At 48.2% G+C, this 13,349-nt stretch overlaps 4 protein-coding genes across 4 annotated transcripts; 3 read left to right on the plus strand and 1 right to left on the minus strand.

The window, feature by feature from the left end:
• Positions 1-380: 380 nt before the first annotated feature.
• BDV27DRAFT_161453 (M28 family metallopeptidase) lies at positions 381-3,098 on the minus strand (the record flags this gene model as incomplete). The annotated part of the gene is made up of 2 exons (XM_032073231.1): positions 381-566; positions 621-3,098. The coding sequence occupies 2 exons, from the start codon at positions 3,096-3,098 to the stop codon at positions 381-383; spliced, it is 2,664 nt and encodes an 887-aa protein (XP_031923762.1).
• Positions 3,099-4,087: 989 nt separating this feature from the next.
• Positions 4,088-4,906, plus strand: BDV27DRAFT_134120 (GNAT family N-acetyltransferase). The gene has a single exon (XM_032068233.1). It carries the CDS (start codon positions 4,179-4,181, stop codon positions 4,815-4,817), a length of 639 nt encoding a protein of 212 aa, XP_031923763.1. The 5' UTR covers positions 4,088-4,178; the 3' UTR covers positions 4,818-4,906.
• A 2,890-nt stretch (positions 4,907-7,796) lies between these two features.
• Positions 7,797-9,881, plus strand: erg13 (hydroxymethylglutaryl-CoA synthase). Its single transcript, XM_032068234.1, has 4 exons — positions 7,797-8,030; positions 8,107-8,209; positions 8,278-9,359; positions 9,437-9,881. The coding sequence occupies exons 1-4, from the start codon at positions 7,971-7,973 to the stop codon at positions 9,572-9,574; spliced, it is 1,383 nt and encodes a 460-aa protein (XP_031923764.1). The 5' UTR covers positions 7,797-7,970; the 3' UTR covers positions 9,575-9,881.
• A 2,256-nt stretch (positions 9,882-12,137) lies between these two features.
• On the plus strand, positions 12,138-13,341 carry BDV27DRAFT_134123 (uncharacterized protein). The gene has a single exon (XM_032068235.1). It carries the CDS (start codon positions 12,256-12,258, stop codon positions 13,324-13,326), a length of 1,071 nt encoding a protein of 356 aa, XP_031923765.1. The 5' UTR covers positions 12,138-12,255; the 3' UTR covers positions 13,327-13,341.
• The last annotated feature ends 8 nt before the right edge of the window (positions 13,342-13,349 follow it).

Genomic DNA, 13,349 nt, shown 5'->3' on the forward strand with positions numbered 1-13,349 from the left:
CAGAAAGATACATACAGTAAGATAATAACAAAGGGTGAAGTTATGCACGGTTAAGTGGATATATAGTGCGGAAAGGAGCAAAATGCCTACCGGACGTACCAGTAGACCCAACAAAAGATCTTTTGATCAAGATCAGTAGAGAGATGGTAGATGATACAATGGCTCTTCGAGCTACATTTCTCCATAGAGGCTAACAAGCAAGACAAGAACACAGGTAGACATATACAGAAGGCGCTGAATCAAGTGGAAGGAAATCTAAGCAGTGTTTTAGATGCGGTAGAAATTCAGTGGACGTTCGTATCGAATGGTGAGGCAAGGATGTCGGAGATTGAGATGTGTTGATAAAGTGGGAGGTAAAAAGAGTAGGCAAGCTGCAAGGTTCAGTCATGCAGAAGTTTATCACCTGCAGTCCGTAGGATGTCGGAAACCCGGTCAACCCATTCCTGGGTCATTGTCCAATTGCGCGAATCGATGCTGTCTCGAATAGCAGGGAAAAATGTTGCATCATATCCGGACCATAGCTCAGGCCCGAAAAGGACGTGTTTGAACTGCGTACGATTTGGCACCTGGTGAGAAATGGTTAGCTTACATCCGTTGCTCCAAACATGAAGGCTCCTTACCCCGCCATCTATCCTATCATCCAAAAGATGAGTATCGAAACGAGCCATTCGAGCATTATGATCCATCCGCTGAGCCGCAATAACATTGTTCTCGAACCCCCCTGTGCCCAACACTGTGTCGTGCCAGACACGGGCCCATTGCTGGAACTGCGCAGCATCATCCTTGACCTTGGCCGCAGCATCATACAAAGGCTTGAAAGTGACAGTAACCTCACGGTTGCTATTGCCACTGGAAGCGTCATTGACAATCGGGACGTTTTGGGACTTGGCATATTTTTCCAGATCGATAACATATGAAGCAATATGATCGGCATACACTTCTAAATCAAAGGGTAAGACTGGAGTATCCGCAAATTGAAGGATGAGCAATCCCCAGAACTGAGCCAGAATTTTGTGGTACTGGAAGCCGGGGTCACCGAACCGTACCATCCAATCCCAGTTCTCATAGCAACTGTGATAGGGATATGGCTCCCCAACAAATCCGAAGTCCACACTGGAGGTTCCAGCGATATCCTGGAATGCCACATAATCACTTCCAGCGGCGAGCGGACCGAGCTTCTTCTGTTTCTTTTCCCAAATCTCCTTCAGAGTTTCATTGGCTACCGGGTCTGATATGCGTCCGAGAATCTGCGTCACGACACGTTCGAAAAGCGGGCATCCCGAAGCTTCAAATTCATTACCACTCACGCCAACATCGACGTTCATGTAAGCATAGGCATTGTCACGAAGCGCGTCCAGTTCTTTCTCCACATGTTCCGTTGACCCGATTAGGTTATATTCCTCTGCATCCCAGCTGACAAATTCAATAGTGCGGAGAGGACGCCAGCCAAAGGTACGGAGCTCGCCAAAGACTCGCACAACCTCGAGGAAGACGGCGGTGCCACTGCCCGGATCCGCACTTCCTAGACACCATGAATCTCGGTGATTTCCAACAATGATCTTCTTCTCCGGTTGTTCCAAACCGATGATTCTCCCGAACACATTGTAAATTGGCTGCCTTTCCTCCTCGTCTTGTAAGTTCATGAGGTTGACTTTGGGGGACGTTCCGTCTCCGGTCCACCATTGATCTACATTGGGCACGCCACCAACCCATTTGGCAGGCACCTGAGAGCCATGGCCCTTGATAACCTGCAAGAGCCTCTGAGCATCGCGCCAGGCGATGGGTAAGCTAGGAATGCTGGTCAATCCTTGGCTTTCCTCTGGTTTAAGTCTTTTCTTTTCATCCGGTGTGGACGCAAAACCTGGGGAGAGAACATCTCCCACCACCCATGACATCAAGCTTACGCCGCCTCTTTGGACACCATCTTCCGGCATAAAGCGCCCATCCGGATAGGCTGGTCCTCGAACAAAGCCATCCTCAGAGGGATCTGAGTAGATGATGCATCCCACCGCGCCGGCCAGTTCAGCAGCTTTGATCTTCAAAGCTCGATCGGATTCTGACCCGTAATACCTCACGAGTGCTATAGAGCCTTCTACGGTGACGCCTTGATCAGCGAGATACCGAAAGTCTTCCCGAGAACCGTAATTGGCGTAAATAATAGGGCCAGTGACATTTCCCGTTTTGGAATGCCCATGGAACACAGGCGTTTCGCCGTTCGTTTCTTCGAGTGTAGCCTCCCAGGAGAGATCAGGAGGGTCGATAATAGCGACTCTTCTTCCGTCATCTCTGGGGTAATTCAGATACACTTGGAATTCCTCCATTTCAATCTCATCCAATCCTGCGATTTTAAACTCCTGTTTCACCCATTCCGCCAGCGCATAACTTCCTTCTGTACCAGCCATATGAGTAAAGTTGGTGACCCTCCTCAAATTCTCCGCAATATTTGTTTCATTGACGTGGCCCTGAACGAAATTCTCCACGGATGCCGCACTATAAGACTGGCCCATGATAAATCGCGAGTTCATGCTAAAAAGATCTGAGACGAAGAAGATGTAGACGACTAAAACCACTAAGAATAGCCCAAATAACCGCAACATGATCATGCACCCGTGTGTTCTCAAGTTGGTACGAGCGCCATTAAGATCTATGGTAAAGCGGAAACTCGGTAGAAACCGGCGTATAGGAAGATGGATGGCAGATAGCGATCGCGTCAAACTAGTGAACCGCTTCGAGAATCGAGAACGTAATAGGCGAGAGCGTTGGGACGATTGTTGACCGCCGTCCTCCACGTCCATCTCATGTAATTCCCGTTGCAACTCTTCGAGCGAGCCCCTTTCCGAGTCGGCGCCCGGGGAGTCGAGACCGTCCAGGCTGTCTCGGACAGATTCGACCGTAGGAGGCTGGTATCCATGAGGCCTAGGCCTGGCACTTTCACGGGCAGTGACATCGTCGACATTGTGAAGTAGACCTTGCCTCTCGGATTCGTCGTTTGCTTCGGGGCCGAGGTTGGATCGGGAGGAGCTCGGGCGGGCACCAACGGCTTCTTCATAGGAGGGAATAGGGAGGGCTTCGTATTCGAACTTACTGTCGTTGCCCATGGTGGAAGATCTGGGGCTCCGGGGAGCCGTGCGAGTTGGACCGGGTCACAGATACCGGACTAAGCGGGATCATGATCTGGATGAAAAAGGAGTGATAGTCGCAAACATGCTCCCAGATCGGAGAGAAGGCAGGAAGAACTGGAAGAAAAACGATCTAGGAGAAAGGGAATAAAGAAAAGCAGGGGTAAAGGGACCGTGGAGGGATGGCGGTCCACGAAAAGGAGAGGACTCTAACGGGTCGATACTTAATTAGTAAATGATAGATAGAGTCGGAGGGAGTCTGAGGCGTCGTCGTTGTCCTTTCCCCAGAATGCAATCGAAAAGCGTGGCGCAGGCGAGACGAGAGACCCACGCTCGGCACTCCGATCGTAAGCAGGCAGAAGGGTTTTTTTTTCTTTGCCCTGAGTTCTTATTGTACCAGACATACATTGTCAGGAATGACTGTGGAGCTTCAGACCCCTTGCAGGTTCCATGGATGCAAATAAGAATCTCCAACCAATTCAACTTCTTTGAATGAGAAGGAGCGAGAGAGCGAAAGAAGAGCAGATTCACCTGACCCTGGCCGTTTATCGTTACTTGATTACGGTTACCATACCGTACATACCGTACATCTATACCTCAAGTATATCAATACTAACGTTTCTTCATTCATTGGGTATTTTAATTCTGGATCGGTTTCGTTCTTCTGTTTACTTTGTATGAGTCTGGCTTCCTCTAGCCATCGAGTATGTCATAAGCAATGAATTCTAACAGCATTTATGGCCATTGGGAGGTAAATTTGTACCCCGGACTTGGGGTCAAAACTGCTCTAGGAGGGGATCGTCCATGGTGAACTAATGTACGGCATTACGTTTGATACGTCGCCCTATCTGTACATGAATATTGATCTTCTATATTTTCTGTCAAGGGCTTGACCCACTGTTATGTGGGGTCGAATCATCTGTATATCTAATGTTCATATTAGTATATCGTTAGATTGCATGTGGCGGGCACTCTTTCCGGCTAAGTCTCAGATTCTCTTCAGAAGTTGAAATCCCACCCTCCATCTGAATTTTAGAAGAAGATACGTATTATACCATAATGGCCACCACCTTCAACAACCCTTTTCGGTCCAAGCGACTAGCTTATCGAGCCGTTGAAGATACACCAGAAGACGACGATTTCATTCACTCCATCCAGTCAGATCCCTTGTCGTACGCGACCTCAAACACAACACTGTTGAAACCTCAAACAAAGCGTGATACATTGAATGGCTACAAGAAACATCTCATGGAGGATGCAATTTTAGCAGTTATAATTTTGCTACCAATCCAGAATATCCATGGCCAGCCTGGTACGGGTAGCCCGGAAATCTGGACGCCGATCGGGATTATTGCTCTCAAAAAGGATGAACCGGGTCACGACCATCATCGCAAAAGTTCTATCAGTATTGATATTGCCAAGCCCTATCAGAATCATGGCTACGGAAGCGAAGCGATTGAATGGGTGGTAGATTGGGGGTTTCGGAAAGCTGGCTTGCACCGCATCGCAGTTGAATCTTTCTCCTATAACCCAGGTGCAACACGCCTTTATGAGCGCTTGGGATTTCAATTTGAAGGACGGCAAAGAGAGGCTATCTGGTACGATGGAGGTTGGCATGACATGTTAATCTTCGGTATGCTAGACCGAGAATGGGAAGAACAGCAACAGAAGAAGTCGAAGGAAGGGTCAAGTGAATAATTCTAATCCACGGTCAGAGGAAGAATATCTCCAATGTTACTAAGCAATAAGCTAGGAGGTTGTTAATGGACCCATTGATCTAGACACAATATCGTAGGAGCTTCAGTATCAGTCAGATATTGTCTCCATACGCTCCGAATGAATATCATACTGCAACCAGGCTCCCTGGCTACTCAATTCACGGTTAGAAGGAGTGTGTCTGACTCCTCGATCCAAGAGATCGATGCAAAATGGTACAAGACCACCCTGCATGTCTGCCGTCTGAAATGAATAAAGATCAACGTTAAATCAGAAGCAAGGGTCTTTATCTGGAAGCTTGAAATAGTAAGGAAGTAGTATGCCGCATCTTTATCACCACTAAGTGTTACCAACTCCAACCTTGCTTTACAGACACTGGCTCGTGTAATAGTTTAGCCGTGAGAATATTGCTTTGACTAATAGTGAATTTAGTGTCTTAGACAAATAGGCGCAAGATTTGGCTACTTGACGAGTTTTCCTAGCGAGGGTGGTGTATCTCGTCTGTTAGGGGCCACTGTGGTCTTGTCAGCTCATAGCGGCAAGCTCAAGTACTTCCGCGGACACTTTGTGTGCAGACACGATTCAGTTCTGCCTTAGATGTTGCCGTAGTAGCGTTGGAAAACGTTGTGGTAGCACCGGCTGTCGAGCTGCGCAACATTACAACTGCCAGCTCTTTCGGTGTTGGCTTCAACATTCTCCAAGCTCCCCATTAGCTACCTTTGCACTTGGTAACTTCCTGAACAAATATTGAGGCTTCTCTAAAACTGGTATCATGAGCATAATCGTTTCCCGAGACCACACCATCTGAACCTTGATTGGATGAGAATGGAGAATGCGTCAAACAGTCTGAAAGACCTAAACGCAAGGTTGATGAAGGCCTCTATCAGTTATACCGACAGTGCTTTGTTACCTTATAAAGGGTCTCAATATGTGCAGAAATAAATAACCTTGTGAGTGTTGGAAACGATGAATGTTGTCCTTAGAAGTCATGCGTGGACTCGAGCGCTATGGTTTTGCCTTTTCTTATCCATGCTAGCCATTTTCTCCCATAAATCCTAAGCAGTCTTACTAGATCACAACCAAAATAAGAAAAGGCAGATAAATAGAAGAACATAGCAGGGGAAAAAATAGTGGTGGCAAGAACAGATACATTTACCGTGGCAAAGATTGAGTAAATGACAGCATATCAAGGTCTAGTACTCCGTATGGTGGTTGCGGTTATCACGCCTACTAAACACCGTGCAGTTTGGAACGGAGGACCCACCGACCGAATTGAGATGCAGGGAAACCAGCCTACTGTCGAGAACTCTTTCTGCCGGCCAAGTCGGATCACATTATCTCTAGACCCGACGGAAAGAAATCAAGTACGTATGTGAATGTTCGGAGCCTAACTGAAACACGCGAAACTTGGTGGACCCGTCCCTACTTGCATGCCTATGGATCCCGTGCTACATTATTACTCCGGAGTACATACGGGATTGCTAGTACTAGTAGTAGCCCCCCTCTTCTGTAACCGAATTAGAACTCTCGTGCATAGAGGCTGAAATTCGCCTTTTGAGGACCAGTTATTGCGGCCCGCAAGAAAGGTTGCTGTCAGACCCCATGAGATTGCTATTCCGAGAGAAAGGCAAGCGAAGGCATATGCCAAAATGGGCATACAATTGCCTGAGGAATGTATTATGCCTGGTGGAAATGCTTTTTACCCACCTTTTGTGCGATATCGGAGCCCTTGTACTGATGCTGTGGTGCTTGGAGTACAGTACTGCAGGCAGCTTCAATCAAACGGATCCACATGATAAGATTGATTGTTCCTGGAATCTTTTCCCTTTCGAGGCTGAAACTGCCGTAGGGTGGATATCGTAATCGAAAAATGAAAGGAAAAACCAAGAAAACCACAAAGAAGAGACCCGCAGGGTGTACAGAGATGGAATGCAGAAAGAATAGCAACACGTTCTTGCTTTGATTATTGATTTATCTTTGTTTATTTTTGGGTTGAAAGGTGTGAGCTACTATCCAAAGTTTATTGTCTTGGACAGGGTTGACGTGTGCACGGGACCAGGAGAAGGTACTATGGACAACGATACGAGTTTCGTTGTCAGATATTTTCAAGCCAGTGAAGTGTTCCGAGACCAATGACTTTTAATTGCCCAATTGACGAAGACAAAGTGTATTATGCACTACGTGGTACAGTGTGGGTGGATCATGTAGGAAAAGGGAAGTTCCTTGATACTAGTACCTAGCATGATGTCCTCGGGTCCAGCTATATGAGGAGAAATGAAATTTGGCGGAGCCCTTCGAGACCGTTGTATGGACTCTGGTCGGGATTGAAAAATGGACACTCGGTACGGACAAACGGGAGTAACCCACACGACAAGTTTAGGGGCGTGTTTGGAAATGGATCTTTGGTACTCCAAAGCCCACTATCGTCAACTTCATCCATCATGATACTCCGGATGTACAAGATAACGAGGATTGACTAGGAGAAACTCGGGTGGTGCAAGAGTCGGTGAGAACAAAAAAAAAGGGAGGGGGGCGATTTCGAAATCAGGCAAGCATTTTGCCCAAATGCTGATGCAAGTTGCAAAATTTCTTTCATGGGTTGAGGACAAAAGGAGTTCTAGTATGTAGAGTACCGTGTACATTATATCCTGGAGATAGATTTTGGATGGAGGAGTGCACCAGAGTGGGGAAATTAATCTGCTGATCCGTACTTGGCCGTTACCATTCTTACCACAATGCACAACTAAGCTAGGTACCGCTAAACTATTTCCGGTAAGGCGTGTGGGCCTCAGGCCGAACAATCAGGCCCGCCCAACCACGAGCGACGGAACGAAGGACCCACTTCCCTCACACCAGCCAATCCGGAACTGGATCCGGTCATTTTTGCCTCGCAGTGTGTAAAAAAGTTACTTACCACTAGGGAATCTGATCGGAAGCCCTCTTGTGGTTCTTATATATGCTCCTCCCTACTCCTTCTTTCTGTTCTCCTACCCAGCTGTCTTCCCTCCTCATTCTTTTCTTCTACTTCTTGTTTTCTACCGTTTTCTTTATACCTTAATAACCAAATACCCTTCTCACTCTTTCGTTGTTTACTTCAACTATCTACAATTTTACCCCCCCCTTTACACCGCCACTATGTCTGCTCGTCCCCAGAACATTGGTGTCAAGGCCATTGAGGTCTATTTCCCTAAGCAAGTATGTGCGATCCATTAGCAACGTTATCGAGAGAAAGAGAGAAGAGAAGAAGAAGACGTACTAACAAGCTACGCAGTGTGTCGAACAAACAGAGCTGGAGAAGTTCGACGGTGTCAGTGAGGGCAAGTACACAATCGGTCTGGGACAGACGAAAATGAGCTTCTGTGATGATCGTGAGGGTATGTTGACCTTGTTTTCTTCTAAAGAAAATGTTATATGTTCTCCCTCGCTAAGTATAGTACTATAGATATCTACTCTGTCGCCCTGACCACTCTCTCCTCCCTCTTCCGCAAATACAACGTCGACCCTAAGTCCGTTGGTCGTCTCGAAGTCGGTACTGAGACTCTCCTGGACAAGTCCAAGTCCGTCAAGTCCGTTCTGATGCAGCTTTTTGCTGAGAGTGGAAACTTCAACGTCGAGGGGGTTGACAACGTCAACGCTTGCTACGGAGGTACCAACGCTGTCTTCAACAGCATCAACTGGCTCGAGTCTTCCGCCTGGGATGGAAGAGATGCCGTTGTTGTGTGTGGTGACATTGCCCTGTATGCTGAGGGTGCTGCTCGCCCTACTGGTGGTGCTGGCTGTGTTGCCATGCTCATCGGTCCTGATGCTCCTATTGTCTTTGAGCCCGGTCTTCGTGGCTCTTATGTCACCCACACCTACGATTTCTATAAGCCTGATCTCACCAGCGAATACCCCGTTGTTGATGGTCAGCACTCTCTTCAGTGCTACACTGAGGCTGTTGATGCTTGCTACAAGACCTACGCCGCTCGTGAGAAGACGCTAAAGGAGAAGACCCAGAACGGAACCAACGGTGTGGCCCATGATGAATCCAAGACTCCTTTGGACCGCTTTGACTATATTCTGTTCCACTCCCCTACCTGCAAGTTGGTCCAGAAGTCGTACGGCCGTATGCTTTACAACGATTTCCTCGAGAACCCCACCCACCCCGCTTTCGCTGAAGTCGCCCCTGAGCTGCGCGATCTGGACTACAGCAAGTCTCTCACTGACAAGAACGTCGAGAAGACTTTCATGGGTCTGACCAAGAAGCGCTTCGCTGAGCGTGTGAAGCCCAGCCTTGACGTTGCCACTCTCTGTGGTAACATGTACACCGCCACCGTCTACGCCGGCCTGGCCAGCTTGCTCAGCAACGTCACCTTCGACCCCAGCCAGCCTAAGCGCATTGGACTTTTCTCCTACGGCAGTGGTCTCGCTGCTTCCATGTTCAGCGCGAAGATTGTTGGTGACGTGTCTTACATGGCTGAGAAGCTCGACCTTCACAACCGCCTCAACGCTAGGAATGTCTTGGCCCCCCAGGCCTATGTTGAGGTAAGCAAAAGTTCCCCCCTGGACTCGTTTCCACCTTGATATCTGCGGTTTAACTTTACTAACTATTCTCTTTCTAGATGTGTGCCCTGCGTAAGCAAGCTCACTTGAAGAAGAACTTCAAGCCCTCCGGTAACACGGAGACGCTCTTCCCCAACACCTACTACCTCACTGAGGTGGACGACATGTTCCGCCGCAAGTATGAGGTCAAGGCATGAATAATGGCTAGCGCTTGATGTTAATTTGGACATGATGAGTTTCTTTTTCTTCCTTATTTAGACGATTCATTAGATTCCCCGCAGGGCCGCGTTGTCGTGTTTGGTTGCCTTGATAGAGCTCGGAAACTGGGTTATGCCTGCATACTGTCTCGGTCGATTTTATTTCTTTGTTTGACTGCATTGGGTTCTCAGGAGGAGCCCAGAAAGGAAATTTTTTCTTGGTTTGAGAAGCTGGAATGCTTCCGGATGTATGAGAAGATCTTATTTTATTAATTAAACATATTAATCAATTTATTCTACATATGGGTTCACTACTATCAAGGTATTCAAGTGTACTTGTAGATGTCGTTTTAATCCATGTTGACGCTGTTCGGATGGCATGCTTAGTCATGCCTAACAACCTAGTTACCTAACTCTATATGGAACGGTTGTATACCAACCCTGGTACCCACTAACCTCTACCTACTACTACCTACTATTTACTACCTGTAATTTCTTCACACCCCGATCTACCTTGACAATTCTGAGGATAAAGATAGAAAATATCGCAACACTGCAGAAAATTTGAAACAAGCCATCTGTCAAGAATAGAAACATCTCGAGATATCAGCGTATGGCAGCCCTTTGCACTCCTTCGCGCCAGACGCTGCCTGCAGTATCCTCCTTCATCATTCCTCCCTTCCTCCTTGTTTTATGCTATTGTCCCCCCTTCCCATCCAATCCAATAATTTAGCCCAAGTTAATTTCTGAAAACGCAGGATTATTTGTCCGTTTCATTAAAGCCAAGAACGCTGCAGGTGATCGAGGGGAAAGAACCACTCAGGGAGCCTGGCGCCAAACTGGAGGGAAGTCGGCGCCTACTGCAACAAACTCCATTGCTCCGATTCAAGTTTGTCCAAATAATGTATTCTTAGAATGACTCGGATCATCAAACTACCGTACCGGCTTCTTGGGTCTCTGGGACAGCATCCACTGCCTTGATTGGCCTGGCCCGGCGGTTCTTCTTGTTGTTCCACCCATCTCCTGCAGGTCCTGCTATCAACCCTCGGCGCTTGGATTTGTGATCGTGCCTCGAAGACCACCGTTTATCAAGATATGCCAATCGTTAGCTTTATGCTTGCCGCCGACTAATGGGTCTACTACGCGAGATGCTTTCGGTGAAAATCGTGATTAAATTAGCCATGATTATCCAGAAATAGCACGAAACACAAATGTTGCCGATTATAGAAGCTTTTACAGTTCATGGCGAACCTTTCCCTAGATAGGATCAGTGAAGATCTCCATCAGATCTGAAGAAATCGAGCAGATGCAATTTTTAGCAACAAATTGACGCGCGACTGTTAGATGAAACAGCGTCTGCCTGCTCCATTAGCTCTAAGCTCGTTTGTTTCGCGCATCATCCAAAGAGATGCCGACAATTCATGTGTCCATTTCCTCACCATCACCAATGTAGACAATGGCTCACGATGACTAGCGTCTTTGGCGTCAGTATGGGGATTTCTCCATGTTTCATGTGCTGCTATTCTGGTCATGTTTGTCGGTTACTTTTTTTAATTCAGACAGTATGAGCCTCTGATCGAAGAACATTTATATCCAAACAATTTCCTCCCAAGTGTGCAAGAGCTTATCATAACCACTCATACAGCTATGAGACTGTGATACCTTATCCTTGAACAACTATCTTTCACCTTCATTTTCTTTCTTGATTATCCATTGGCGAAGATCGCTCTCTGGTTCATTGTGGAAGCTGGACCTTCCATTTACCTGCAGCGCTGAATTGCAATTGGACTGTTGCTGCTAGACAATTCGACATAATGGCCTTGGAATACTCATACTATCGGCCAAGCACTCCGCCAGGGCTACCATATGAGGGAATCGCTCGAATGACCCACAGTCGCAATGCCTCCGACTCGTCTATATACTCCAACGATTCCTCGCCTTGGTCTGCAATTACCTCAGCCACCAGCCCGAGCACTGATTCGCCTCCCCGTTATCATCATGGACCAGCCCTTCTTCCCAAGATTAGAGATCAGGATGTGATCATTGAACCAGCCCCGGCTAGTGGACCGCAACGTCATCGTAAAGTGCTATCGAACACTCGGAATCCACCTGGTTTCTTACCATATCCTCCCAATCGTGCGGCAGTTCAGCGCCATAGTACTGAATGTGCGGACTACTACCCTGTGGCATCCCCAGTCTCGCCCATGTACGCTGATTCGGCATTGGCGTCTCCTGTGAGCATAACATCCTCGCACAAGCGCAAAGTGCCCGGCGCGCATTCTAGATCATGCTCTGCGTCCAGTGTCGATGAGGCAACCATGGCTCTATATGGCTATTCCACTTACAGGCAGCTCTCTAAGTACTCTGGACAGCCACAAGGATCCCCTACCGCACCCGTCACCCCAGTCACGCCAAATATCATTGTATACCCACCTTACTCGCAGCCTTCTCCCGTTGGTCATCTCTCGCGCACATCTCGAGCCCGAACCCAGGCTCCACCAGTGCTTCCAGTTTCTCCTTACAGCTATTCCCAAGTTTCGAGTGCCCAGTGCTCACCGGTTGGCTTTGCGCACGGTGTTAATAGGATAAGCCCATCATCTACAACTCTTATTTCCTACCTGACCGGGCCCACACAAGCGATCAATCTGGTTCGGAACGTAAGCGTAATTCCTACACGAGGGATGCATGACTACTTCTGGTGGGATATCCGGAATTTGCGCAGCTGGTCCTCCTTTTCTCTGTCCACATTCCACTCGATTAACGGCCTCACGAAGCTCCTGAAGACAGAAATCCCGTCACATCTTACCCCAGCAACAGTGGTCTCAGGCTCACGCTTATGTCCTGATTCTGAATTCACCTTGGTTGACCTCATACAAGATATCTATGCTCCACGGGTAAATGCCGCTTTGGCCGTCTCTCAGGGCCCAGATCACCTGGCGCTCTATGCTACGCCTGTCCCACGGATCCATGCCAATAGGAACTATGGCGGTCCGCATTTCCTTGCAAATTACACTTCAGATACGGAGCGGACGAGCTCGGGTCTGCCCCGTGGACGGCTGGTAGGAATCGTCAAAACTTTCGACCGTTGGAACACCAGTATGCGCACTGAAGCACCTCATCGGCGGGTTGAGTACTTAAATGGTCTAGCGCACCTTCAGCGGTGTATGCGCGAACATTCCTGCCGATACGGCTTCATCATCACAGAGATTGAGCTTGTCTGCGTGCGGGCGGGGTGCGACGAGGGTGACGACGTGCCTTACTTTGGCTTCCTCGAGGTTTCAGCTCCTATACCCACTAAGCTTGCAGCGAGTTCAGACGAAGGCTACTTGAGACCTTGCTCAGTCCCTTACGGCCACCCTCATTCGCCCACACCGTCCAGCGACAGTTCATTGGCCAGCCAATCTCCTATCTTGGACGCATATTCTTCACCAGCCCCAGAGGAGCTTGGTGTGCCGATGACGGCAAGCCTAGCTTTATACTTCCTATTAATGCTTTCTAAATCCGTACCTTTGCCGTCTCAGCCATCGTCTCACTTGAATGTTGGCGGACCCGGAGCCCTAACTCGGCAGCGTATCCTCCCTGAAGGGAAGGACAAATGGATTCCAGAACCACAGATTGGAGAAAAACGAGATGCCAAACGGGTGAGAGGCTGGATCTGGCCACAAGATGCCTGGCATCGGCGCGAGGGAGGTGGAGCACCACGTTCGCGAGCGACCGGTGTAGAAAGCAAACCAAAAAAATGGCATAAATAGCCGGGGGTGGGAGACCAAAAAAA

The sequence above is a fragment of the Aspergillus caelatus genome (genome assembly GCF_009193585.1).
Source record: "Aspergillus caelatus strain CBS 763.97 unplaced genomic scaffold BDV27scaffold_202, whole genome shotgun sequence".
NCBI classification, from domain to species: domain Eukaryota; kingdom Fungi; phylum Ascomycota; class Eurotiomycetes; order Eurotiales; family Aspergillaceae; genus Aspergillus; species Aspergillus caelatus.

Coding starts and splice junctions, on each gene's coding strand:
- BDV27DRAFT_134120 (XM_032068233.1), top strand. CDS start 4,179: ATGGCCACCACCTTCAACAACCCTTTTCGGTCCAAGCGACTAGCTTAT.
- erg13 (XM_032068234.1), top strand. CDS start 7,971: ATGTCTGCTCGTCCCCAGAACATTGGTGTCAAGGCCATTGAGGTCTAT. Junction 8,031..8,106: donor AGGTCTATTTCCCTAAGCAA/GTATGTGCGATC, acceptor CAAGCTACGCAG/TGTGTCGAACAAACAGAGCT. Junction 9,360..9,436: donor CCCCCCAGGCCTATGTTGAG/GTAAGCAAAAGT, acceptor TTCTCTTTCTAG/ATGTGTGCCCTGCGTAAGCA.
- BDV27DRAFT_134123 (XM_032068235.1), top strand. CDS start 12,256: ATGCATGACTACTTCTGGTGGGATATCCGGAATTTGCGCAGCTGGTCC.